The 27,963-nt window shown below is 45.5% G+C and overlaps 3 protein-coding genes across 5 annotated transcripts in view; 1 reads left to right on the forward strand and 2 right to left on the reverse strand.

Moving 5' to 3' along the window:
• The window catches only part of yaf2 (YY1 associated factor 2), a 30,472-nt gene extending 30,122 nt beyond the window's left edge, over window positions 1–350 (reverse strand). The window contains exon 1 of one of the 2 annotated variants that reach the window (XM_064939244.1): window positions 217–350. In XM_064939244.1, coding sequence (XP_064795316.1) covers window positions 217–242 — 26 coding nt within the window. In that variant the 5' untranslated portion in view covers window positions 243–350. The remainder of the gene's footprint in view (window positions 1–216) is intronic. The other variant, XM_064939247.1, reaches the window with a different exon arrangement.
• Window positions 351–1,552: 1,202 nt separating this feature from the next.
• Window positions 1,553–7,703, reverse strand: zcrb1 (zinc finger CCHC-type and RNA binding motif 1). Of its 2 annotated transcripts, none has more exons than XM_064939248.1 (8): window positions 7,220–7,703; window positions 3,803–3,916; window positions 3,462–3,490; window positions 3,078–3,189; window positions 2,880–2,987; window positions 2,653–2,762; window positions 2,362–2,434; window positions 1,553–2,227 (listed from the first exon to the last, which is right to left on the reverse strand). In XM_064939248.1, the coding sequence occupies exons 2-8, from the start codon at window positions 3,884–3,886 to the stop codon at window positions 2,075–2,077; spliced, it is 669 nt and encodes a 222-aa protein (XP_064795320.1). In that variant the 5' UTR covers window positions 3,887–3,916; window positions 7,220–7,703; the 3' UTR covers window positions 1,553–2,074. The 2 variants fall into 2 exon arrangements, with proteins under 2 accessions (XP_064795320.1, XP_064795321.1); XM_064939249.1 differs by lacking the exon at window positions 7,220–7,703 and adding an exon at window positions 4,068–4,231.
• Window positions 4,271–27,963, forward strand: part of pphln1 (periphilin 1) — a 24,218-nt gene continuing 525 nt past the window's right edge. The window contains exons 1-8 of the mRNA XM_064940931.1: window positions 4,271–4,349; window positions 4,914–4,984; window positions 5,514–5,578; window positions 7,615–7,833; window positions 11,976–12,052; window positions 16,514–16,651; window positions 21,633–21,766; window positions 25,490–25,551. Of these exons, the coding sequence (XP_064797003.1) occupies window position 4,984; window positions 5,514–5,578; window positions 7,615–7,833; window positions 11,976–12,052; window positions 16,514–16,651; window positions 21,633–21,766; window positions 25,490–25,551 (696 nt within the window). The 5' untranslated portion in view covers window positions 4,271–4,349; window positions 4,914–4,983. The remainder of the gene's footprint in view (window positions 4,350–4,913; window positions 4,985–5,513; window positions 5,579–7,614; window positions 7,834–11,975; window positions 12,053–16,513; window positions 16,652–21,632; window positions 21,767–25,489; window positions 25,552–27,963) is intronic.

Raw genomic sequence — 27,963 nt, forward strand, 5'->3', positions numbered from 1 at the left:
CACACACACACACACACACACACACACACACACACACACACACACACACACACACACACACACACACACACACACACACACACACACACACACACACACACACACACAGAGAGAGAGAGACACACACACACAGAGAGAGGATTGTTTCAATTATGTGTCATGGTGTCCACTTCCAAGCATCAATGTCATTAGCGCAATGAATGAGTCAGACATTACCTGGTTGGACTCTTCTTGTCTCCCATGCCGCCAAAAGTTTGTTTGCGGATGTTGAAATAAGGACAGTCCCTACGTATTCTTTAAGAAAGCAATACGCGAGGAGGTATCGCACGGCTCCCAGCTGTCGTGGAAACTCCAGTTGGAGGACGGTCACATGACGCGGTTTGTCCAATCACATTTGAAGCCATTTCCTGAGGATATAGCGCAGACAGGAACAGACATTCCTGATTCGAATTGATACATTTGTAATAACACTCGTCTTTGTAACACATACGCTAATGTAACAGTAATTATGCATTATTAGGGTCTAATGACGTGTCATTTGACATTTTATCACAAACTTCTTGAGATTGTTCAATGTCTTCGACGGGTGAATTCCCAATCATTATTGCGGCGGTGGAGAAAATGCGATTCCATTTTTTTGATTTATGATGATCTGATATTTAACGCAATAGACAGACATAGTGCAAATGACATTAACATTATTGCATAGTTGAATGTTAAGCCCTATTCATGTTTCCTACTGTGATGGAGAGGCTACAGATTATATACATAGTTAATAACTGGGGTTAGAAAAATGAATGACAGAACTGAAAAGTGAATTATGTATTTCACCTTGTATTCAGTTGTCAAACGTTTCTAAACCATAAATCTTTATAACGTAACTTCAGTGGCTCTCCTCCCACCCCATCTCATTGCTTTAAAAGGTAGCTCTTGAAGATGACCTGCCTAACAGACAGACGTGGCCTTGCAGGTATAAATCAGAATGTGCCAGGGCTGAGAGTTGCAGCCTGTACCGCCTGGCTTCCTGTCAGGACACTCCATCACATGGAGCTCTTCTCTCTGATAGGGAACACGTCGTATTTGAGAGGTGCACACTGCACTCATCAGGACAACATCTCCCTTACTGTACTGCCAACAGCTATTGGAGGGTAGCCCCCACAGAACAGTACACACACCTTACTACACCTTGCCTCTGGTTAGCAGCTGGTGGATGGGGAGCTGTGATCAATATTGAAATACAGGAAGGAATGTTGCCTTGCTAGAGAACATGGAATATGGTGAGAAGCCCGGTGGACACATTAGGGCAACACTACAGTACACACACCTTACTACACCTTGCCTCTGGTTAGCAGCTGGTGGATGGGGAGCTGTGATCAATATTGAAATACAGGAAGGAATGTTGCCTTGCTAGAGAACATGGAATATGGTGAGAAGCCGGGTGGACACATTAGGGCAACACTACAGTACACACACCTTACTACACCTTGCCTCTGGTTAGCAGCTGGTGGATGGGGAGCTGTGATCAATATTGAAATACAGGAAGGAATGCTCATGACTTGAATGTTCTTTATTCCTATTTATCAGCAAAAGTGTGGTTCATTATTGTGAAATACTCTTTCAGATGTTTCAATACCCTTTTCAAATAAATTGTGCATTCACCTAAAGATGGGGAAGGCTATCTTGAAACCGAATAGTTCTATTTCCCCTAATATTGACATACATAGGAAGGGTGAAAGACAGTAAAACAACTATGGTGTATTTACACAGCTGTTGAAAAGAAAAGCACAGAAACACAGTTAATCTCCATTCACATTGTCCCAATGCCTGCGAAGAACAGTGGCTGAGTCCTCATTATAAAAAGGACACTAAGGATCAGAACAAATACTGATACAGAAACAGTTGTGTGGACTTCAACTAAACAATGGTATACTGTAACCCTTTTCATCAAACACATCTTTTCTCTTTTCTTCTCTCAGGTCGATGATGCCCTTGCAGATCTTGACAAACAGAATGTCCCCCGTTCATTTTCAAATATTTGCTACTCAAGAGTCTGAATTATATCTGTGAAATCCCCTCAGTCGCTCAGTTCTTCCTCGTCACTGAAGTAGACACTCTTTTTGATCCTGGGTTTCTTGGAGTCGTCTGATGTGGAAGCCTCCTGACCGGCCTCCTCAGCCACAAAGGCCGTCTGCTGTCGCCTATGCTGCTCCTCCTCAAGTCGTGCTTGCTGTGGAACACATGATCCCATGTGTGATTTTTAAAGAGGGGTCAGATAAGGACAAATACCAAGTAAATAGAGGGTTTCAAGTAATACAATAGCCTACTAACTTCCACCAACTTGAAGTACATTTGTGCACTTACCTGGAATGCTATGGCTTGACTTAAGCTGTCAAGAGCAGGGTCCTCTCCCTCTTCCTCACTTTCCTCCTCTTCTCTGTAAACGACAGAGAAAAAAGTAGAAACAAAACACACACAGAGAACTTCACAAACAATGACAAATATGGCACCACAATCAAACAAAGAATCTCTGAACTAAAGTCCATCTGAAATAGAACAGTTACTGTTAATATCAAGGACACGCTGCTGTTGACCACGATCATAGCCGTTTGCAAACACGGTAGAGTGGCATCAATGTCCTGATAAGATACTTACACTTCCTCAGGCTCTTCAACCTTTTTCTTCTTCTTCTTTTCTTTCTTCTTCGGGGGTTCTCGTTCACCAAGCAAGTTTTTTGGGCATGCATAGCTTAAGTGCCCTGTATCCTATGACGTGAAAAGGACAGAAATGTTGTATTAATAGCACTAACATCCGGCTACACATTCCGGATGGATGAAGAGGGAAATGGAGATGGCTTATCTAGGCAGAGAGTATCAACTTACCCCACATTCATAACATTTGGACTTGTCTGTGTAGTTTCGCCTCCTGATAAATTCAGTTGCTCGCCCGTTGTCGATTGCAATGCTCGCTTTCACTGTTCTTCCAAACAACTGCGGGGCGAAAAAGATGGGGAACTTAACACAAAAACAACACATCAGATTTGTAACTTTTTATGAAAACAGGGAGAGGAAAATGCCCACCTGTTTATTGTTGAGCGATCTAAAGCAGCTCTGTGCAGACTCTTTGTCCAGGAAGAGCACAAAAGCCACACCTTTACTTTTGCGTGTTTCTTTATCTTTGACTATTGTCACCCTGAAAGCATGAGACCATCATTATTTTCTCTGATCACCACAATACCAACATAGCTGTAGATTTTGCTGTAGATTTTGCTATAGATTTTTAGTTATTCACTGTGTATTTATTAATTGTGTCACTATTTTTAAAATAATCTTTATCTTTAACTCTGCATTATTGGAAACAGACCCGTAACTAGGAAGTTCACTGTTAGTTTACAAAGCATGTGACCATTTTTTGGTTTGTATTTGAGCTTTGTATAGTTCATTATTTTGATACCAGTAACTTACTTCACAACTTTTCCATATTTGGTGAAAAGCTGAAATGAAAAGATCCAAGACATTGTTTGAGGTCATTTTTCCAAATGGCATAAACAGCAGGATCATGAACTTGTGAAATAGTGGTAGGGAGGGGTTAAGTTGTTCTATTCCATTACTCTATATATGAAGATATTACAGCAGGTAGCCTTGTGGTTAGAGTGAGGTTGCAAGCTCGAATCCCCGAGCTGACAAGGTAAAAATCTGTTGTTCTGCCCCCTAGCATTAGTTAACCCACTGTTCCTAGGCTGTCATTGAAAATAAGAATTTGTTCTTAACTGACTAGTTAAATAAAGGTTAAAAAATGGTTTTACCTTGTGTAGATCACTGTTGGTTAGAGAGAAGGGCAGGTTGGACACATAGACTGTGCTTCTACTGGGAGCCAAACCGCCACTCATCTTGACTTCACCATCAGAGTGAGACAGTCACTGAAAACAGATTCATGGTGTTGAATATTCAGATTGAAGCTAGTGAGTTATCTATTTCATTGAGCGATATGCAAGCTAGCCCTGATGCTAGCTCGAATCCGATGTATATTACCTGGAAATACACATTTAAGGAATCGAATAAATCACTTACCTAAAGAGACAACATTGGTGACTTATAGTTATTGAGTAGTGTGGGCAAAATATGTTGCTTTCTATTAGTTATTCAATCTCAGTAACATGTTTTTGCTATCTAGTTGCCAAAAACAAACGAGAACTGTTCGTCGTCACAGGAATATGACGTTTCACGTGACAGACTTTTTGTCAATCCAATCCAAATTCAGTGTGTACATACGCCAACCGGAAGAAGGTGAAAAGTAGGCTATGGTGAGCTTGTTTTCATATCTTTTGTGAAGACGAGTTTATTATCTCCAACGTGCGTATTGTTTATAGCGTGTCTAAATGTTTGTGTTAGTAAATATGTATTTGTTCTAAATACTGTTTTCGTTTTGAGCGAATTAACTCAGCATGGTCTGTGGACTAGCTTGAGCATGTAGCTAGCAAACGTAAGCACACGTAGCTAGCAGTTAAATCTACACAACCTGCGAAATATATATTAGAACAACGTTATGTGCTAAATACGGTAGCTAATTAGCAAGCCAGTAGAAATAGGTGTTTTCATATCACTAATCGCAGTGGTTGAAGGTTTGTTTGAAAGAAGAAGAAGAAGAGGAGTAGTAGTAGTAGTAGTAGTTAGCTAGGAGTTCGGTTTTCTAACGCTGAACCAAAGATTATGGCTGAGCCTCAGAGGAACGCGCGCTAACATCCTGCCAGTCCTTCTGGATCAGAGCTAGCTATTAGCTACAGCAGTTTCCTTACTATCACACATACTGATTTGACATATCTATGCTTGGGATTTCCTAACCTACATTGTTAATAGCTAATGTGCACACCATGCAGTATTGTCAAACTAATACGTAACATCTTCTCTCTTCCCCAGTTAGTATTGACTGTTTCTATTGGCATTCCCAACTCCCAATACTACGACATAGACTTGTCCAGACAAAACAAGTAAGTGGAAAGTCTCTTGCTTTCCTCCCCAAAAGGTTTCCAGTTCTGCATACTAACCAATTCCACCAGGTCCACATGTAGGCATATTCATGAACACCTACCACAACTTAGATTGTCATTAACGGTGTACAACTCCGGGTGGGTAATTTGTGGAACGTTCCAACAGGAATCTGTTCCAAAAACTTAGTAAATAACAAGGTTGCCAACAAACAACGCATACGAAGTTGTATAGTGGCAGAATAAGATACCGGGTAATGGGCGGGCTATTTCATTAAGCTTTTCAGTCACCATGTTTGTTCTGAAAAATGTCTGTCCTCACTCTGCTAGCCTATGGACAAACATTAAGAATAAGCTACGTGGTGAGTTGATGCTTTTTCGTCAGCTAGTTAGCCAGATGAATTGATCATGATACTTCTTATACGTTGTTTGTTGGCATCCTTGTACTTTACAATGTTTTTGGAACAGATTCCTGTTGGAACGTTCCACAAATGATACCCACCCTAAACCTCCCCTGCTGTCTACTTTGCAGTGGCTTACAGGAGAGACAGAAACATGAGGGATGTCTACGATGAACGCTTCCTACCAGACAGACCGGTGAGAGTTTCTGCCCGTGGAAAATGTTGTTTGGTTTATATATTTATAATTGTACTAATTGACTTTCCATTGTAATACTTAACAGAAGTTAGCTGAGGAACGCTCCGTTCTCTTGTTTAGAGGCGGAGGTGAGTATTGATAACTCGGCGCACGATCTGCTAGCAACAACATGGTCTCGCCGTCATTCGATACGTGTGAATATTTCTGAAAACACTTACGGTTCCTTCTGTGATGCGCTGAAATTCTAGTTCTAGTGGCCTTGACGTACTCATCAGCTGAGATTCTAGTTCTAGTGGCCTTGACGTACTCATCAGCTGAGATTCTAGTTCTAGTGGCCTTGACGTACTCATCAGCTGAGATTCTAGTTCTAGTGGCCTTGACGTACTCATCAGCTGAGATTCTAGTTCTAGTGGCCTTGACGTACTCATCAGCTGAGATTCTAGTTCTAGTGGTCTTGACGTACTCATCAGCTGAGATTCTAGTTCTAGTGGCCTTGATGTACTCATCAGCTGAAATTCTAGTTCTAGTGGCCTTGACGTACTCATCAGCTGAAATTCTAGTTCTAGTGGCCTTGACGTACTCATCAGCTGAGATTCTAGTTCTAGTGGCCTTGACGTACTCATCAGCTGAGATTCTAGTTCTAGTGGCCTTGACGTACTCATCAGCTGAGATTCTAGTTCTAGTGGCCTTGACGTACTCATCAGCTGAGAATCTAGTTCTAGTGGCCTTGAGTATCATCAGCTGAGATTCTAGTTCTAGTGGCCTTGATGTACTCATCAGCTGAGATTCTAGTTCTAGTGGCCTTGACATACTCATCAGCTGAGATTCTAGTTCTAGTGGCCTTGACGTACTCATCAGCTGAGATTCTAGTTCTAGTGGCCTTGACGTACTCATCATCTGAGATTCAATTGGCGCAAAAGTTGATCCACACAAATGAGGAAGAAGTCGGTGGTTGTATTAAATAAAAGCTGTTATTAAAGCACCTGCAGTTGTCCAGCGTTTTCAGAATGAACATTTGTGCAAGTATCAACTGATGGGGACTCAAGGGCGTTGCTAGCAAATCATGCGACCAGTTATCAATACTCAACTCCGCCTTGATATTAGAGGTCAACCATTATGATTTTTCAACGCCGATACCGATTTATTGGTGGACCCACAAAAAAAGAAGCCGATACCGATTAATTGGCCGATTGTTGTATGTATTTGTAATATTGACAATTACAACAATACTGAATGAACAATGAACCCTTTTGTTTCAGCTTAATATAATGCATCAAATCTATTTAGTCTCTAATGAAACATGTTCGATTTGGTTTAAATAATTCAAAAACACAGTGTTGGAGAAGGACATTAAAGTGCAAAATGTGCCATGTAAAAAAAGCTAACGTTTGAGTTCCTTGCTCAGAACATGAGAACATATGAAAGCTGTTGATTCAATATTCCCAGTTAAGAAGTTTTAGGTTGTAGTTATTATAGGAATTATGACTACTTCTCTCTATACCATTTGTATTTCATATACCTTTGACTACCTTTGACTATTGGTTAACCCAGTAATATCATCAACCGTCTGTAGTTAACTAGTGATTATGTAAAGATTGATTGTTTTTTATAAGATACGTTTAATGCTAGACAGCAACTTACCTTGGCTCCTTGCAGCCACAAGGTCCTTTTGACGCTGCACTCGTGTAACAGGTGGTCAGCCTGCCACGCAGTTTACTCATAGATTACATTATAATTGGCGACAAAAAAAGGAAGATTACCAATTGTTATGAAAACTTGAAACCGTCCCTAATTAAATCGGTCAACCTCTTGATATAAGAGAAAAGAGTTGAGTGTTCCTGAGCTCCACAGAACAACTGTGCCTTGTTTCCATCCTGAAAATTACATCAATTCTATGATTCACTGAGAATTACAATACATAATTTTTTCTAAAATAAACCTTTTCATCTAGAAATAAAAAATAGTAAATCTCTTTCTAGAGGACATAACCCTAATCTTGTTTCTGTTCTTTCCCATCGAAATGTAATTAATTGTAGGCCCCATATCCCAGATCAGCTGGAGCAGTGCCTGTAGAGAGGAGGCTGGCTGGTTTCGGAAGGCCAGACGAGGAGTACAATCGAGGGTTTGAGTATGACGGGCCTCGCTTTTATCCAAATGGAGGCCCTCGAGGTTACCATGGCGAGGATCAAAGAGGCTACCATGGCGACAGCCTTCATTTTCCTAATGAGCGCAGAGGTATCCCACCTTCCCGGAGAGTAAGTGGCTCAGACAATGAATAAACCATTATTGTATACGCACAATTTAAGCCTCATGCCAAGGAAGCATAATATCTGACCATCGATCTACTGTACATGCTGGGTTTACAAGCACAAAAGAATGTGCCCCATATCAAATCAAATGTATTTATAAAGCCCTTCTTACATCAGCTGATATCTCAAAGTGCTGTCCAGAAACCCAGCCTAAAACCCCAAACAGCAAGCGATGCAGGTGTAGAAAAACCTGCGTATCGATTGCATTAGTATGATTTGAGAAACTGCAAGAAATATTTCTCTAACAGAGTAAAATGTGAACACCACAATGGAAGTGCTTCTACATCTTCATTGCTTGCTCTTTGGGGTTTTAGGCAGGGTTTCTGTATAAGCACTTTGTGATTATCTGCTGATGTAAAAACGGTTGTATAAATGCATTTGATTTAAGTACTGAATTTAGCTCATAGTACAGTCAATGCTGAAGTTATAGGGTATATGATTATAGTACAGCTAGAAATCCATTATATACACAGCCAACTGTATGAGAAGAAGTTTATTTCAACCTCTGACGCCACTTGGTGTTCAGATAAAGAATTACATGTTGAGTAGAAGATGCTCTGTCAATCACTTTCATTGGTGCATGGGCCCCAGGAAGAGTAGCTGTGGGCCCCAGGAAGAGTAGCTGTGGGCCCCAGGAAGAGTAGCTGCTGCTTTTGCAACAGTTAATGGGGATCCTAATAAAATACCAAATACAGAGGATTGGAATATAATATTTTAGAAAATACTGTCTAATCAACAGCAGCATCATTGTGTGTTTCTCAGGATAGGACACCTGTAGATAAAGTTGAAGTCAGCAGTTCACATCCACTTAGGTTGGAGGCATTAGAACTTGTTTTTCAGCCACTCCACACATGTCTTGTTAACGAACTATAGTTTTGGCAAGTCGGTTAGGGCATCTACTTTGAATGACACAAGTAATTTTTCCAACAATTGTTTACAGACCGATAATTCACTGTGTCACAATTCCAGTGGGTCAGAAGTTTACGTACACTAAGATGACTGGAAAATTCCAGAAAATTATGTCATGGCTTTAGAAGCTACTTATAGGCTAATTGACATCATTTGAGTCAATTGGAGGTGAACCTGTGGATGTATTTCAAGGCCTTCCTTCAAACTCAGTGCCTCTTTGCTTAACATCATGGAAATCAGCCAAGACCTCAGAAAAAAAATTGGAGACCTCCACAAGTCTTGTTCATCCTTGGGAGCAATTTCCAAACGCCTGAAGGTACCACGTGTGCTATTGTTTGTACAGATGAACAAGTATAAAAACACCATGGGACCACGCAGCAGTCATACCGCTCAGGAAGGAGACACGTTCTGTCTCCTAGAGATGAATGTACTTTGGTGTGAAAAGTGCAAATTAATCCCAGAACAACAGCAAAGGACCTTGTGAAGATGCTGGAGGAAACGGGTACAAAAGTATCTATAGCCACAGCAAAACACGTCCTATATCGACATAACCTGAAAGGCTCAGCAAGGAAGAAGCCACTGCTCCAAAACCACCATTAAAAGAGCCAGACTATGGTTTATAACTGCACATGGGGACAAAGATCATACTTTTTGGAGAAATGTCCTCTGGTCTGATGAACCAAAAATTAGAACTGTTTGACTATAATGACCATCGTTATGTTTGGAGGAAAAAGGGGGAGGCCGAAGAACACCATCCCAACCGTGAAGAACGGGGGTGGCAGCATCATGTTGTGGGGGTGCTTTGCTACAGGAGGGACTGGTGCACTTCACAAAATAGATGGCATCATGAGGAAGGAAAATGATGTGGATATATTGAAGCAACATCTCAAGACATCAGTCAGGAAGTTAAACCTGACTGATGGTCGCAAATGGGTCTTCCAAATGGACAATGACCCCCAAGCATACTTCCAAAGTTGTGGCAAAATTGCTTAAGGACAACAAAGTCACGATATTGGAGTGGCCATGACTAAGCCCTGACCTCAATCCTATAGAACATTTGTGGGCAGAACTGAAAAAGTGTGTGCGAGCAAGGAGGCCTACAAACCTGACTCAGTTACACCAGGTCTGTCAGGAGGAATTGGCCAAAATTGACCCAACTTGTTGTGGGAAGCTTGTGGAAGGCTACCCGAAACATTTGACCCAAGTTATACAATTTAAAGGCAATGCTACCAAATACTAATTGAGTGTATGTAAACTTCTGACCCACTGGGAATGTGATGAAAGAAATCAAGTCTGAAATAAATCATTCTCTCTACTATTATTCTGACATTTCACATTCTTAAAATAACGCAGTGATCCTAACTGACCTAAGACAGAGAATTTTTATTATGATTAAATGCCAGGAATTGTGAAAAACTGAGTTTTCAATGTATTTGGCTAAACTTCCGACTTCAACGGTATGTTGTTCAGTACTGTCTAATCAACAGCATCACAGTGTTTCTCAGGATGGGACACCTGTAGATGTGTTGTCCAGTACTGTCTAATCAACAGCATCAGTGTTTCTCAGGACGGGACACCTGTAGATGTGTTGTCCAGTACTGTCTAATCAACAGCATCAGTGTTTCTCAGGACGGGACACCTGTAGATGTGTTCTCCAGTACTGTCTAATCAACAGCATCAGTGTTTCTCAGGACGGGACACCTGTAGATGTGTTGTTCAGTACTGTCTAATCAACAGCAGCATCACAGTGTTTCTCAGGACGGGACACCTGTAGATGTGTTGTTCAGTACTGTCTAATCAACAGCATCAGTGTTTCTCAGGACGGGACACCTGTAGATGTGTTGTTCAGTACTGTCTAATCAACAGCAGCATCACAGTGTTTCTCAGGACGGGACACCTGTAGATGTGTTGTCCAGTACTGTCTAATCAACAGCATCAGTGTTTCTCAGGACGGGACACCTGTAGATGTGTTGTCCAGTACTGTCTAATCAACAGCAGCATCAGTGTTTCTCAGGACGGGACACCTGTAGATGTGTTCTCCAGTACTGTCTAATCAACAGCAGCATCACAGTGTTTCTCAGGACGGGACACCTGTAGATGTGTTGTTCAGTACTGTCTAATCAACAGCATCACAGTGTTTCTGAGGACGGGACACCTGTAGATGTGTTCTCCAGTACTGTCTAATCAACAGCATCACAGTGTTTCTCAGGACGGGACACCTGTAGATGTGTTCTCCAGTACTGTCTAATCAACAGCATCAGTGTTTCTCAGGACGGGACACCTGTAGATGTGTTCTCCAGTACTGTCTAATCAACAGCATCAGTGTTTCTCAGGACGGGACACCTGTAGATGTGTTGTCCAGTACTGTCTAATCAACAGCAGCATCACAGTGTTTCTCAGGACGGGACACCTGTAGATGTGTTCTCCAGTACTGTCTAATCAACAGCATCACAGTGTTTCTCAGGACGGGACACCTGTAGATGTGTTCTCCAGTACTGTCTAATCAACAGCAGCATCACAGTGTTTCTCAGGACGGGACACCTGTAGATGTGTTCTCCAGTACTGTCTAATCAACAGCAGCATCACAGTGTTTCTCAGGACGGGACACCTGTAGATGTGTTGTCCAGTACTGTCTAATCAACAGCATCAGTGTTTCTCAGGACGGGACACCTGTAGATGTGTTCTCCAGTACTGTCTAATCAACAGCAGCATCACAGTGTTTCTCAGGACGGGACACCTGTAGATGTGTTGTCCAGTACTGTCTAATCAACAGCAGCATCACAGTGTTTCTCAGGACGGGACACCTGTAGATGTGTTCTCCAGTACTGTCTAATCAACAGCATCAGTGTTTCTCAGGACGGGACACCTGTAGATGTGTTCTCCAGTACTGTCTAATCAACAGCATCAGTGTTTCTCAGGACGGGACACCTGTAGATGTGTTCTCCAGTACTGTCTAATCAACAGCAGCATCAGTGTTTCTCAGGACGGGACACCTGTAGATGTGTTGTCCAGTACTGTCTAATCAACAGCAGCATCACAGTGTTTCTCAGGACGGGACACCTGTAGATGTGTTCTCCAGTACTGTCTAATCAACAGCATCAGTGTTTCTCAGGACGGGACACCTGTAGATGTGTTGTCCAGTACTGAAACAATAAAAGTAATTATCTGCTGTGTTCTAGCCGGAGGAGTCGTACCCCTACCCTTCTAGACCTCCTCCTAGAGAGGACCCCCATACAGCACGCCAGATGGAGTTCAGGTAGGCACCACTCTCTCACACACTCCTGGATATTTCTTTTGAAACTTTCATCGGGAGAATTGGAGTTTAATGTTCAGGAGAATTGAAGTTTAATATTCAAGCAGTCTAACCTTGTATAACCAAACTGATCACAGTTCTGTTTCACTACAAGTAGCTCTCCTGAATCCCCCCCCTCCACAGGAAAAAATGATGCACTGTCATTATGTAAGTGACCAGAAGATGGCATTGTTGCACCACTTGTTTACCATTACAACCTGTCTTTTTTCCCCAATCGGCCCTGTAGACTGAAGCCCATGTCATGTCTGTACTGATTTGCATATCTGTGTGTCTCATTCTATGTGAAATGTTTACATGGTACCAGAGAATAATCACATACGCATCAGGTCTGGGCCCCGTCCACCTCTCTGCTCACATAGCTCTCTCCTGGGACTGGGAGAGAAACACACAAACACCTCGGGGTCGACTGCTGCCGCTCTGCTTTCACACCACGCCACACCTGGGTTCAAATGGTACTTGAATTAATTTCAAATATTTTATCTTGGCTTGATTCAGCTTTGCCTGGCTGAATGGCTCCATGAAATAGTCCCAAAACAAAACCCATCTGACACTCCAGGCAGACTAGAGCAAAAACTGAAAAGATTTCAAGTGGTATTTGAACCCAGTTCTGCACAGCGATGAGCGTACCATTCCTTGTGGCAGCCCGAGGTCTCATACTAGTCTTTAAAACCCTCTCTGTCTGTCTGGTGTAACCTGACATGATAGAGGTGAAGGAAGATGCAGGGTTAACAATGGCATCTACTGAGTCACCCTCCGGACAGCACCATCACTATGACAGGAGTCATAACAGGACATAGGTCTTGTCACAACTGTGTAAGGCCGTCCGTACACTACGACGTTGTAAGGTGATGGCCAGAGTGTGACAGAGCAGGGTTCTGTGACTGTCCCGGGGTCAGGAGAGGTACGTGCAGCAGCAGAACCCGTCTGTTATTTTAAGGGCCAGGTGTTCAAGGTTCTTTCTTCTCACCTTCAGTTCCTCAGGTGAAATAATAGAGAAAGTAATTACTGCCATAAATCAAGTTAATGTTGAGAGGTTATGACAGTCACACGCCCCGAGGCCCCCTGTAATCCGGTTAGTTAGGTTCGGTCTGGCTGTTGTTATTTGTCTTGGCGTATTTACCTGCCGTGATGTTGTAAAGGTAAGGATGCATGAAGAGACTGAGAGATTACTTGGTGTGATTCAACCTGCAGTTGACTGATGTTCAAACTGTATTTCTCATACAGTTGTACTCTTGACCTAAACTATAATCACCAGGACTAAAAGTTCTCCTTTTAGTGATCACTGATAATGTACATTTTAGGTAGTAATTTTGAGGTCCGTTCAGGCATTCTACAGGATTTAAAGACATCAATATAAATATATAGAATACAGTAGGCTCAGGTTGGAGAGTGAGAGCAACCGCCTTACTTCATCAACACAGCAGCAATATAAATATATAGAATAGAGTAGGCTCAGGTTGGAGAGTGAGAGCAACTGCCTTACTTCATCAACACAGCAGCAATATATATAGAATAGAGTAGGCACAGGTTGGAGAGTGAGAGCAACCGCCTTACTTCATCAACACAGCAGCAATATAAATATATAGAATAGAGTAGGCTCAGGTTGGAGAGTGAGAGCAACTGCCTTACTTCATCAACACAGCAGCAATATATATAGAATAGAGTAGGCACAGGTTGGAGAGTGAGAGCAACCGCCTTACTTCATCAACACAGCAGCAATATATATAGAATACAGTAGGCTCAGGTTGGAGAGTGAGAGCAACCGCCTTACTTCATCAACACAGCAGCAATATAAATATATAGAATAGAGTAGGCTCAGGTTGGAGAGTGAGAGCAACTGCCTTACTTCATCAACACAGCAGCAATATATATAGAATAGAGTAGGCACAGGTTGGAGAGTGAGAGCAACCGCCTTACTTCATCAACACAGCAGCAATATATATAGAATACAGTAGGCTCAGGTTGGAGAGTGAGAGCAACCGCCTTACTTCATCAACACAGCAGCAATATAAATATATAGAATAGAGTAGGCTCAGGTTGGAGAGTGAGAGCAACTGCCTTACTTCATCAACACAGCAGCAATATATATAGAATAGAGTAGGCACAGGTTGGAGAGTGAGAGCAACCGCCTTACTTCATCAACACAGCAGCAATATATATAGAATACAGTAGGCTCAGGTTGGAGAGTGAGAGCAACCGCCTTACTTCATCAACACAGCAGCAATATATATAGAATACAGTAGGCACAGGTTGGAGAGTGAGAGCAACCGCCTTACTTCATCAACACAGCAGCAATATAAATATATAGAATAGAGTAGGCTCAGGTTGGAGAGTGAGAGCAACTGCCTTACTTCATCAACACAGCAGCAATATAAATATATAGAATAGAGTAGGCACAGGTTGGAGAGTGAGAGCAACTGCCTTACTTCATCAACACAGCAGCAATATATAAAGAATACAGTAGGCTCAGGTTGGAGAGTGAGAGCAACCGCCTTACTTCATCAACACAGCAGCAATATAACAAAATATGTTCTGCTTGAACAACCGTCTCCAATTCAACACCTAGGCTTTTAATTTCACCCCGTGGGTCAGTTCGAGCCCAGTGTTAAACAGCCAGGGGTCACAGTTCCAGTTCAGAAGAGGGAGGGGAAAGTAGCAGGCTAATATTTAGGGGTAATATCGCCAGTAAAGACGTGGCCATTTCCTTTGAGCACAGATGGGGTCAGACGAGGTCAGGTACCCTTCAAACAACACTCTGGCTGCGTTCCAAACGGTACCCGTTCCCCTGTGTAGTGTACCCTTTTAACCAGAGCCCGCAGTGCAGTATGTAGGGAATAGGGGGCCATTTGGGATGCAACCCCTGGGTCATTAAAGTTTTGTGAGGTCGGTCACTCCAAGCTGCTGGTTGGTTGGTTGGAGGACGGGGGGAGATGAGGTTCAGGCTGGGGTCGCTGAGACCAGGTGCCTTTCATTTGTTTATACCCCCTCCTGCCCCTTGGCCTGCCTGCCTGGCTGGCTGGGTCATTCTACTGCCTGTCGTATAGGAGGCACATCGTCAGCGAGGGCAACAAACCAGAGAGGATCAACAGTCCCAACAGGAGAGGAGAGAGAGGGGCTGCAGGGGAAACTAATGTTCCTGGTTTTACTGCTGCTAACACAGATGTGTGTTTAGGAAGATAAAGCTACTAGGGCTTAGCCTCTGCACAGAGCGCAACGGTAGAGTTTTAACAGAGTCATTAAAACCGCTTAGAAATACCATTTAGCCTGAAGATATTTAGATAAATATGTAGTTGGTTAGGTTTCTGTCCCAATTCATTTTGGAAGAAGCATTGATTCATGATGTGATGTTCTTGTGGACTTTCAGTCCTAATCTGTAGCAGTACTTTTTCCTCATTTTACAATGTCAGACATGAGAGGAAATGTGAAGATTCTTCATGTTTGGTGCACAGATTGTGACCAGGGTGGTGTTCTGTTGCTGTGGTGGTATGTCCTCTCTACGGTACCTCATCTGTACACCATCTACATCGGCCCGGTGCTCCCCTGTCTAGGAGCCTGTCTCACCGGTCTCTGACCTTCACCCCTGCGACCACGGGGTCACCCCTCTCCCTCCTGTCCGTGTCTGTCCTGGCAGCACGACAGGCTCCAGTGCAGATCCACCGTGGCCAGGGGAGGAGTTATCTAAATAAACCCTTCAACATCTTGACAGGAGTGTCTTGTGTCTAGGGACGGTCCCTTTCTTAACCCAGATGTAGCAGAAGGTGGAGATCAACAGAGGAGGTTAATGGTTTCTCTGAGTGGAGTGGGACTCCTGGATACTTAGTGCTCAGTGACCGCCGTCAAATGACAGTTGGAGCTGTCTTGCTGAGTTGTCTTGCTGAGTTGTCTTGCTGAGTTGTCTTGCTGAGTTGTCTTGCTGAGTTGTCTTGCTGAGTTGTCTTGCTGAGCTGTCTTGCTGAGCTGTCTTGCTGAGCTGTCTTGCTGAGCGGTCTTGCTGAGCGGTCTTGCTGAGCGGTCTTGCTGAGCGGTCTTGCTGAGCTGGTCTTGCTGAGCGGTCTTGCTGAGCGGTCTTGCTGAGCTGTCTTGCTGAGCGGTCTTGCTGAGCAGTCCCTCTAAAGTCAGGCCTAATCGCTCTGACACAGTTCAGACGGAAAGCTTTGATGAACAGCAGATGTAGGCGAGTGACCAAGACTCCAAGACATTCCCCTCCTACCTTTTTATATACCCGTATGCAAAGTGATGGTGACCTTTGGTTAAGATTTAGTCTACTGCTTCCACTGATTTACTGTTTTTAACCTCTTAGTTTACCTTCGTCCTTTAATGGCCAAGTACCTCCAGTATTAAAGCTGATGTGTACAGTCTGCTGATGAGATGTGGTCCTTGATGTGTGATTGTCTTTCCACCCAGAAGCAGTGGCCGTGCAGCACCCCCTCCCCCCAGCGTCAGGGCTCAGGGGATGTACCCTGCACCCCGCTCCATGTCTGCTGTGGTCCCAGAGGGGGGTGATGACACCCTGATGCAGGCCATCCTAAACCTGGACAGAGGGTATGTATCTGTCTGGTACTACTACTATCCATTACTAACTAGACAGAGGGTATGTATCTGTCTGGTACTACTACTATCCATTACTAACTAGACAGAGGGTATGTATCTGTCTGGTACTACTACTAACTAATTACTAACTAGACAGAGGGTATCTGTATCTGTTTGGTACTACTACTATCCATTACTAACTAGACAGAGGGTATGTATCTGTCTGGTACTACTACTATCCATTACTAACTAGACAGAGGGTATGTATCTGTCTGGTACTACTACTATCCATTACTAACTAGACAGAGGGTATGTATCTGTCTGGTACTACTATCCATTACTAACTAGACAGAGGGTATGTATCTGTCTGGTACTACTACTAACTCCACTTACTAACTAGACAGAGGGTATGTATCTGTAACTGGTACTACTACTATCCACTACTAACTAGACAGAGGGTATGTATCTGTCTGGTACTACTATCCACTACTAACTAGACAGAGGGTATGTATCTGTCTGGTACTACTACTAACTAGACAGAGGGTATGTATCTGTCTGGTACTACTACTACTATCCATTACTAACTAGACAGAGGGTATGTATCTGTCTGGTACTACTATCCATTACTAACTAGACAGAGGGTATGTATCTGTCTGGTACTACTATCCATTACTAACTAGACAGAGGGTATGTATCTGTCTGGTACTAACTAGACAGAGGGTATGTATCTGTCTGGTACTACTATCCATACTAACTAGACAGAGGGTATGTATCTGTCTGGTACTACCATTACTAACTAGACAGAGGGTATGTATCTGTCTGGTACTACTAACTAGACAGAGGGTATGTATCTGTCTGGTACTACTACTAACTAGAACAGACAGAGGGTATGTATCTGTCTGGTACTACTACTATCCATTACTAACTAGACAGAGGGTATGTATCTGTCTGGTACTACTACTATCCATTACTAACTAGACAGAGGGTATGTATCTGTCTGGTACTACTACTAACTATCCACTACTAACTAGACAGAGGGTATGTATCTGTCTGGTACTACTACTAACTAGACAGAGGGTATCCACTACTAACTAGTATCTGTCTGGTATCTGTACTACTATCCACACTACTAACTAGACAGAGGGTATGTATCTGTCTGGTACTACTATCCATTACTAACTAGACAGAGGGTATGTATCTGTCTGGTACTACTACTAACTAGACAGAGGGTATGTATCTGTCTGGTACTACTACTATCCATTACTAACTAGACAGAGGGTATGTATCTGTCTGGTACTACTACTATCCACTACTAACTAGACAGAGGGTATGTATCTGTCTGGTACTACTATCCATTACTAACTAGACAGAGGGTATGTATCTGTCTGGTACTACTACTAACTAGACAGAGGGTATGTATCTGTCTGGTACTACTATCCATTACTAACTAGACAGAGGGTATGTATCTGTCTGGTACTACTATCCATTACTAACTAGACAGAGGGTATGTATCTGTCTGGTACTACTATCCAGAGGTATGTATCTACTACTAGACAGAGGGTATGTATCTGTCTGGTACTACTATCCACTACTAACTAGACAGAGGGTATGTATCTGTCTGGTACTACTACTAACTAGACAGAGGGTATCTGTCTGGTACTATACTATCCATCTAGACAGAGGGTATGTATCTGTCTGGTACTACTACTAACTAGACAGAGGGTATGTATCCATTACTAACTAGACAGAGGGTATGTATCTGTCTGGTACTACTACTATCCATTACTAACTAGACAGAGGGTATGTATCTGTCTGGTACTACTACTATCCACTACTAACTAGACAGAGGTATGTATCTGTCTGGTACTACTACTAACTAGACAGAGGGTCTACTATCCAACTAACTAGACAGAGGGTATGTATCTGTCTGGTACTACTATCCATTACTAACTAGACAGAGGGTATGTATCTGTCTGGTACTACTACTACTAACTAGACCATTACTAACTAGACAGAGGGTATGTATCTGTCTGGTACTACTATCCACTACTAACTAGACAGAGGGTATGTATCTGTCTGGTACTACTATCCATTAAACTAGACTAGTATCAGACAGGGTATGTATCTGTCTGGTCTACTATCCACTACTAACTAGACAGAGGGTATGTATCTGTCTGGTACTACTACTACCATTACTAACTAGACAGAGGGTATGTATCTGTCTGGTACTACTACTATCCATTACTAACTAGACAGAGGGTATGTATCTGTCTGGTACTACTACTACTAGACAGAGGGTATGTATCTGTCTGGTACTAACTAGACAGAGGGTATGTATCTGTCTGGTACTACTACTATCCATTACTAACTAGACAGAGGGTATGTATCTGTCTGGTACTACTACTATCCACTACTAACTAGACAGAGGGTATGTATCTGTCTGGTACTACTACTATCCATTACTAACTAGACAGAGGGTATGTATCTGTCTGGTACTACTATCCACTACTAACTAGACAGAGGGTATGTATCTGTCTGGTACTACTACTATCCACTACTAACTAGACAGAGGGTATGTATCTGTCTGGTACTACTACTAACTAGACAGAGGGTATGTATCTGTCTGGTACTACTAACTAGACAGAGGGTATGTATCTGTCTGGTATGACAGAGGGTATCTGTCTGGTACTACTATCCACTACTAACTAGACAGAGGGTATGTATCTGTCTGGTACTACTATCCACTACTAACTAGACAGAGGGTATGTATCTGTCTGGTACTACTACTATCCACTACTAACTAGACAGAGGGTATGTATCTGTCTGGTACTACTACTACTACTATCCACTACTAACTAGACAGAGGGTATGTATCTGTCTGGTACTACTATCCATTACTAACTAGACAGAGGGTATGTATCTGTCTGGTACTACTACTAACTAGACAGAGGGTATGTATCTGTCTGGTACTACTATCCACTACTAACTAGACAGAGGGTATGTATCTGTCTGGTACTACTATCCATTACTAACTAGACAGAGGGTATGTATCTGTCTGGTACTACTAACTAACTAGACAGAGGGTATGTATCTGTCTGGTACTACTATCTAACTAGACAGAGGGTATGTATCTGTCTGGTACTACTATCCACTACTAACTAGACAGAGGGTATGTATCTGTCTGGTACTACTAACTAGACAGAGGGTATGTATCTGTCTGGTACCACTACTAACTAGACAGAGGGTATGTATCTGTCTGGTACTACTATCCACTACTAACTAGACAGAGGGTATGTATCTGTCTGGTAACTAGACAGAGGGTATGTATCTGTCTGGTACTACTACTATCCACTACTAACTAGACAGAGGGTATGTATCTGTCTGGTACTACTACTACTATCTGTCTGGTACTACTAACTATCCACTAACTAGACAGAGTATGTATCTGTCTGGTACTACTATCCATGTATCTAACTAGACAGAGGGTATGTATCTGTCTGGTACTACTATCCATTACTAACTATCCAGAGGGTAGTCTGGTACTACTACTACTATCCATTACTAACTAGACAGAGGGTATGGCCCTGGGAGAGTGTTGGTGTGTACTACTACTATCCATGTAACTGTAGGGCCCTGGTATGCGTAGGGCCCTGGGAGAGTGTATCTGTGTGTACTAGGCCCTGGGTGTGTAGGACCCTGGTCAGTGTGTAACTAGGGCCCTGGGAGAGTGTAGGGCCCTGGGAGAGTGTTCCACTACTAACTAGTGTGTGTAGGGCCCTGGGTGTGTGTGTGTGTAGGGCCCTGGGTGTGTGTATCTGGGCCCTGGGTGTGTGTAGGGCTGTGTAGGGCCCTGGGTGTGTGTAGGGCCCTGGGTGTGTGTAGGGCCCTGGGTGTGTGTAGGGCCCTGGGTGTGTTGGTGTGTGTAGGGCCCTGGGTGTGTGTAGGTCACTGGGTGTGTTGGTGTGTGTAGGGCACTGGGTGGGACACTGAGTGTGTGTAGGGCACTGGGTGTAGGGTTGGTGTGTGTAGGGCACTGAGGTGTGTAGGGCCCTGGGTGTGTTGGTGTGTGTAGGGCACTGAGTGTGTTGGTGTGTGTAGGGCACTGGGTGTGTGTAGGGCACTGGGTGTGTTGGTGTGTGTAGGGCACTGGGTGTGTGTGGTGTGTAGGGCACTGGGAGTGTGGGTGGGTGTAGGGCCTGGGTGGGTGTGTGTAGGGCACTGAGTGTGTTGTGTAGGGCACTAGGTGTGTGTAGGGCACTGGGTGTGTGTAGGGCACTGGGTGTGTGTAGGGCACTGGGTGTGTGTAGGGCACTGGGTGTGTGTAGGGCACTGGGTGTGTGTAGGGCACTGGGTGTGTGTAGGGCACTGGGTGTGTGTAGGGCACTGGGTGGGTGTAGGGCACTGGGTGGGTGTAGGGCACTGGGTGTGTGTAGGGCACTGGGTGTGTGTAGGGCACTGGGTGTGTGTAGGGCACTGGGTGTGTGTAGGGCACTGGGTGTGTGTAGGGCACTGGGTGTGTGTAGGGCACTGGGTGTGTGTGTAGTGCACTGGGTGTGTAGGGCACTGGGTGGGTGTAGGGCACTGGGTGGGTGTAGGGCACTGGGTGGGTGTAGGGCACTGGGTGTGTGTAGGGCACTGGGTGTGTGTAGGGCACTGGGTGTGTGTAGTGCACTGGGTGTGTGTGTAGGGTACTGTGTGTATAGAGACAAAAATAAGAATAAAATACAAGGGTCAGCTCAGTCTGTGTAGACATTTAGTTAGCTATGTATCCGTCATGACATGGGGATAGAAGCTGTTCTGGAGCCTGTTGGTGTCAGACTCATACATCAGTATCACTCCAGATATGTGAAGAGGCTGATCTCTCTCTGTGTATCTTCTATCTTATCTTCTGGTATTTGACCCTTTACCATCTTTAGTTGAATGTACTGATTTATATGTCACTCTAAGAGCATCTACCGGTGACTAAAATCCCCCTCGTCTCTCTCACCCACAGAAGGAAAGGCCCCTTACCTCCCCTGAGAGCAGACGTCCCTCCCTCCCCCCACAGCCGGTCCGGCTCCACCGTCAGTAGCAAGAGCTACTCTCCTGACAGAGCCAAGGGTCTCCCCCACCCCGCCCAGCAGAAAAGTAAGTACCTCCCCCACCACTCACTCCCTACCAATCATGTTCCTCTTGGGTTGCATTTAGTTCAGCAGCTTATGAAGCACTGGGGTTCCAGCTGAACCTGTCCAATAGACAGATGACAGCCCTGTGAATTGACATTTTGACCCCACTACATTATTGGACCCAGGGGGGAATCCTCAGCCTCTGTAGTTTAATCTTGTCGTCCCCATCTGATGATGTCATGCCGTGCTTTTAGGTGTGGACTATCCTGAAGCGCTCTCTGGTACCCCTGTGGCTGAGCAGCCCTGGGGTGGGTGGCTGTTCCCCAAACAGGCCCGTGGACAAGTACCCATGGGTCAGTGGTGCCCTGTGCTGTGTTACAGGCCCAGCTTTCGGAGTCCACTACTCCATAGTAGCATGCAGTGTGGAGCATGAACGACTAACTCTCTTTACACTCCATACGGTGCTCCCTGATTCACAATCTAGGGTCCAACTGGGACGGCTCAGTTTCACATCCACATTAGTCGCTGGAACCCAGCTGGAAAGGGCATTCTGGAGCCAGCAGCGTCCAGTTTGGGTCGCCCCTGTAGTGTGAATCAGTCATAGGTGTGATTGTCTCTTCCACTGAAGGTAAGCTGAACATGTTGATGCTCCTCCTCCGTGTTGGTTCTAACAGCCATAATGATCGTCTATAGCAGCTCATTAGTCGACAGGAGCCGTTCACAGCCGGCTGACGGCCTGTGTGATTATGGTCTTAGTGACGTCCATGTTCTCTTCTCCATGGTCTCAGGGTGTGAGGAGTTTTGTCAGAGCGGGATGTCTGGTAAGTACAGGGAACAGAGGAGACTAGGATGGGTTCTAGAGACTATAGTGTGTGTTTTAGTCTAGAGAATAAACCGTTCCTGTGGCTAATATCATGAGCAGAAATGTGTCTGCCGAGTCAATGCTGGATTACTGTTATTTCATCATGAGACTTCTGTCCTGTGTTTTTAATGACACACTATCGATCTAACCAAGGACGAAGGATGGAGAAACGGCTCTTTAGCTCTGTGGTCAAACACCAGCTCCCGAAAGGTTGAACCTCAACGTTGAATTGAGATATAGAATGAGGTTTAACAGTGAACCAACGTTCCCACCCTACGTCCAGCTCCGCCCATAATAAAAGACATTTAGGTTTGAAGTTTTCTGTGAAGGTCTTTTTTCAGCTGAGGTAACCTGAGAGAGAGGTTTCTGTGAAGGTCTTTATTCTGCTGGGTCTGTTTCGGCTGAGGTAACCTGAGAGAGAGGTTTCTGTGAAGGTCTTTATTCTGCTGGGTCTGTTTCGGCTGAGGTAACCTGAGAGAGAGGTTTCTGTGAAGGTCTTTATTCTGCTGGGTCTGTTTCGGCTGAGGTAACCTGAGAGAGGTTTCTGTGAGGTTTCTGTGAAGGTCTTTATTCTGCTGGGTCTGTTTCAACTGAGGTAACCTGAGAGAGAGGTTTCTGTGAAGGTCTTTATTCTGCTGGGTCTGTTTCGGCTGAGGTAACCTGAGAGAGAGGTTTCTGTGAAGGTCTTTATACTGCTGGGTCTGTTTCAGCTGAGGTAACCTGAGAGAGAGGTTTCTGTGAAGGTCTTTATTCTGCTGGGTCTGTTTCGGCTGAGGTAACCTGAGGGAGAGGTTTCTGTGAAGGTCTTTATACTGCTGGGTCTGTTTCGGCTGAGGTAACCTGAGAGAGAGGTTTCTGTGAAGGTCTTTATTCTGCTGGGTCTGTTTCAACTGAGGTAACCTGAGAGAGAGGTTTCTGTGAAGGTCTTTATTCTGCTTGGGTCTGTTTCAACTGAGGTAACCTGAGAGAGAGGTTTCTGTGAAGGTCTTTATTCTGCTGGGTCTGTTTCGGCTGAGGTAACCTGAGAGAGAGGTTTCTGTGAAGGTCTTTATTCTGCTGGGTCTGTTTCGGCTGAGGTAACCTGAGAGAGAGCGTTGCTAATTGGTCGGCTGGCCTGCCGTCTTCACGCTCTCTCTGCCACTTTGTTATGGATCATAAAAACGCTGTCAGCTTGTGTGTGTAGAGACATGGAGGGAGGAGTAGGGTGTCGACTCTCTCTAATGGATATAACTGCTGTGTGGGTCGACATGTTAGTGTGGGAGATGGATGTTACTGGCCACCACGTTGGCTCTGTCAACCCTTTTCCAGGGACAAGACCAAACTAATATCCTCCACCCACAGGTTCTCTCTCTCTGGTCTTTCTCAATCCCACTTTCACATTCAGTTATGGAGTGTTTTTTTGATAACATGGAAATGAATTCTGTTCAACCCACAAAGTCGGCCAATGAATTTGACACAGTCACACATCTCTCCACTAGAGATGTCATTCAGGACGTATCGTCCATCAGAGTTGAGTTCAGCAGTCTCTGAATAATGGTATGTGGAGCAGGGAGAAGGGGCCCTCTTAATTAAATATGGAACCAGCACCTCATTTGAATTGCTCCTGGGAGTGTCTGAGCATGGTGTTTGAAGAACACAGACATGGACCTAATGGGTAATTGACCATGGCGCCTGCGGTGGTGCCCACTGGGCATCAAGCCTCTGGCAACACAGGTCAGAGAGAGCGAGAGACGGAAAGAGGAGAGTGCCAACGGACGAATGAGGACATGCGATTCAGTCTGACTAGCCTGCAGGGTGTCTCCTAATGCAGGTTTATTATGCAACCATCCACAGGATCTGATCAGTGCAGAGGGGAGAGGAGGGGACACGCCTGGCTGGAGAGGACTAGAGGTTTAAACACATCCCAAATAACAACAGGAGCTGGACAAAGATCCAATGGTGGATGGAGACTGTCTGGCGCTGTGGCGGGCGGAGACTGTCTGGCGCTGTGTCGGGCGGAGACTGTCTGGCGCTGTGTCGGGCGGAGACTGTCTGGCGCTGTGTCGGGCGGAGACTGTCTGGCGCTGTGTCGGGCGGAGACTGTCTGGCGCTGTGTCGGGCGGAGACTGTCTGGCGCTGTGTCGGGCGGAGACTGTCTGGCGCTGTGTCGGGCGGAGACTGTCTGGCGCTGTGTCGGGCGGAGACTGTCTGGCGCTGTGTCGGGCGGAGACTGTCTGGCGCTGTGTCGGGCGGAGACTGTCTGGCGCTGTGTCGGGCGGAGACTGTCTGGCGCTGTGTCGGGCGGAGACTGTCTGGCGCTGCGTGGGGGCGGAGACTGTCTGGCGCTGTGTCGGGCGGAGACTGTCTGGCGCTGTGTCGGGCGGAGACTGTCTGGCGCTGTGTCGGGCGGAGACTGTCTGGCGCTGTGGCGGGCGGAGACTGTCTGGCGCTGTGGCGGGCGGAGACTGTCTGGCGCTGTGGCGGGCGGAGACTGTCTGGCGCTGTGGCGGGCGGAGACTGTCTGGCGCTGTGGCGGGCGGAGACTGTCTGGCGCTGTGGCGGGCGGAGACTGTCTGGCGCTGTGTCGGGCGGAGACTGTCTGGCGCTGTGGCGGGCGGAGACTGTCTGGTGGTGTAGACCAGGTGTGGTAGGACCGAGAGAGAGAGACGGTGGCAGGCGGTGGTCTACACCGTGTGCCACCAGGTGTAGTCTACACCGCCAAATCCCCTTGCCCCCCCTCCACAGGAACCTACCTGGCGGTGTCAGAACATGTCAGACACCATTGTTACCCCAATAAGATCACACTATACACTGAGTGGTCTTATTCATTGTACTGGCTCAAGGTGTTGTTCTGAATGACTCCCTCCTTCTCCATCCCTCAGACTGTGTTCTCTCCCTCTCCAGACAAAGACAGGCCCCCTGGTCATTCTCAGGACGGGTCACCTCAGAGCATAGCGTCCACTAAGGTGAGTCCTGCTGATGAAGTGTTTTACACATTAGAAACGGGGGGGGGGGTGCTGGACAAAAAGGTCACCACTATAGTTAGCTGTTCATGCTTTAATTCATGTCAGTGTGTGATTTATTTAAGCAATAAGGCCCAAGGGGGTGTTTAAAAACGGGGAGGAGAGAGAGACTGGCTGGCTGGCTGTTTCCTCTGCCTTTCTATGGACGACTGAAGCGGTGCTGACTGAGTGGAACTCGACTCCCATGGGGATATGGGGTAGTGAATGTGTGATGCTCCACCGTGCTGAATACACACAGCTGCCTGATGCTCCACCGTACTGAATACACACAGCTGCCTGGTGCTCCACCGTGCTGAATACACACAGCTGCCTGATGCTCCACCGTACTGAATACACACAGCTGCCTGATGCTCCACCGTGCTGAATACACACAGCTGCCTGATGCTCCACCGTACTGAATACACACAGCTGCCTGGTGCTCCACCGTGCTGAATACACACAGCTGCCTGATGCTCCACCATGCTGAATACACACAGCTGCCTGGTGCTCCACCGTACTGAATACACACAGCTGCCTGGTGCTCCACCGTACTGAATACACACAGCTGCCTGGTGCTCCACCGTACTGAATACACAGAGCTGCCTGATGCTCCACCGTACTGAATACACAAAGCTGCCTGGTGCTCCACCGTACTGAATACACACAGCTGCCTGATGCTCCACCGTACTGAATACACAGAGCTGCCTGATGCTCCACCGTACTGAATACACACAGCTGCCTGATGCTCCACCGTACTGAATACACACAGCTGCCTGGTGCTCCACCGTACTGAATACACAGAGCTGCCTGATGCTCCACCGTACTGAATACACACAGCTGCCTGATGCTCCACCATACTGAATACACACAGCTGCCTGATGCTCCACCGTACTGAATACACAGAGCTGCCTGATGCTCCACCGTACTGAATACACACAGCTGCCTGATGCTCCACCGTACTGAATACACAGAGCTGCCTGATGCTCCACCGTACTGAATACACACAGCTGCCTGATGCTCCACCGTACTGAATACAGGGCTGCCTGATGCTCCACCGTACTGAATACACAGAGCTGCCTGGCACGCTAGTGATGCTACATTATCTCGGTTTCATCATATCTCTAACAAACAAACCTCTTGACGAGTTATTCTGGAACATCTTGAAGTGTTAAAGTGCTGTGAATGATCTGATGCCAGTTGTGTTGGTGAATGTTGTCTGTATACTCTGGGTAGAATCATCCTTTTGATTTGGGCTGACATTTAGACAACCGTTTGAACCTAGCCAGACACTTTCTGAAACTTTATCCTCCGAGAGATCGGAAGGCGCACCGGTACCTCCCTTGGAGATCGTGTGTGTGTGTGTGTGTGTGTGTGTGTGTACACCAATAAACCCTCTGTGATGAAAGTATTTTTTTAGTGAGAGCCCCGCCGCGACCTCCTCCAACCCTCTGTTTGATCTGGTCACGACAGGCAGGCGGGCGGTGTGTTCCCCTCCTCCACTCTCTCCCTGGTTTAGAACCCAGAACCTTAGTCAAGATCAAAGAGCTCTGCCATGAGTAAACTCATTTTAATGGGAGAGCGTGTAGGTTCAACAAACACTCTTGCTTTTGGGAGTTATCCTTAGGAGAACACAGAGGCACACAGGCACCATGTTTCCCTGGGTAACTGCTCAGGCTTACACAGATCTGGGATGTTTAGGGTGTGTTCATGATGTGTTCTTAAAAGGCTAGACATTGAAGTGGGACTGGGAGAGACAGAGAGCCTGACTGTGCTTACACAGGCAGACCAATTCTGATATTTTTCCCACTAATTGGTATTTTGGCCAATCACACCAGATATTTTTTAGAGCCCCGCTCTCTCTCTTCCTGGTCCCCCCCCCCCTACACACTTGGCTCTGTGATGCCCGTTTTCATATACATGTCTTATTTTTGAATGACTTAGGGTCACTAATGCAACTTGACTCTCTAACTTGCTTCCTCTCTCCAGAATGTTTAATCAAGCATAGCCAGCTCTCTGCATCCCCAGTCCCCTAGCTAGCCCCTTACAGGACAATACGAAATGAGGGATGCAGAGGGAGAGGGGAGAAAGAGAGACGGAGAGGGGTAGAGAGACTGAGAGAGGGGTAGAGAGAGAGAGAGATGGAGAGGAGTAGAGAGAGAGACGGAGAGGGGTAGAGAGAGAGACGGAGAGGGGTAGAGAGAGAGACGGAGGAGGGGGTAGAGAGAGAGGAGAGGGGTAGAGAGAGGAGAGGGGTGGAGAGACGGAGGAGGGGTAGAGAGAGACGGAGGGGGTAGAGAGAGAGACGGAGAGGGGTAGAGAGAGAGACGGAGAGGGGTAGAGAGAGAGACGGAGAGGGGTAGAGAGAGACGGAGAGGG

The sequence above is a fragment of the Oncorhynchus masou genome, chromosome 27 (genome assembly GCF_036934945.1).
Source record: "Oncorhynchus masou masou isolate Uvic2021 chromosome 27, UVic_Omas_1.1, whole genome shotgun sequence".
Lineage (NCBI taxonomy): Eukaryota > Metazoa > Chordata > Actinopteri > Salmoniformes > Salmonidae > Oncorhynchus > Oncorhynchus masou.

Bases quoted from the DNA above. Each gene is read 5' to 3' on its own strand.
- zcrb1 (XM_064939248.1), bottom strand. From the start codon at position 3,886: ATGAGTGGCGGTTTGGCTCCCAGTAGAAGCACAGTCTATGTGTCCAAC. The intron at 3,491-3,802 runs GTAAAACCATTT...TTTTCATTTCAG, and splicing joins CCAACAGTGATCTACACAAG to CTTTTCACCAAATATGGAAA. The intron at 2,763-2,879 runs GTAAGTTGATAC...TTCACGTCATAG, and splicing joins CCAAATGTTATGAATGTGGG to GATACAGGGCACTTAAGCTA.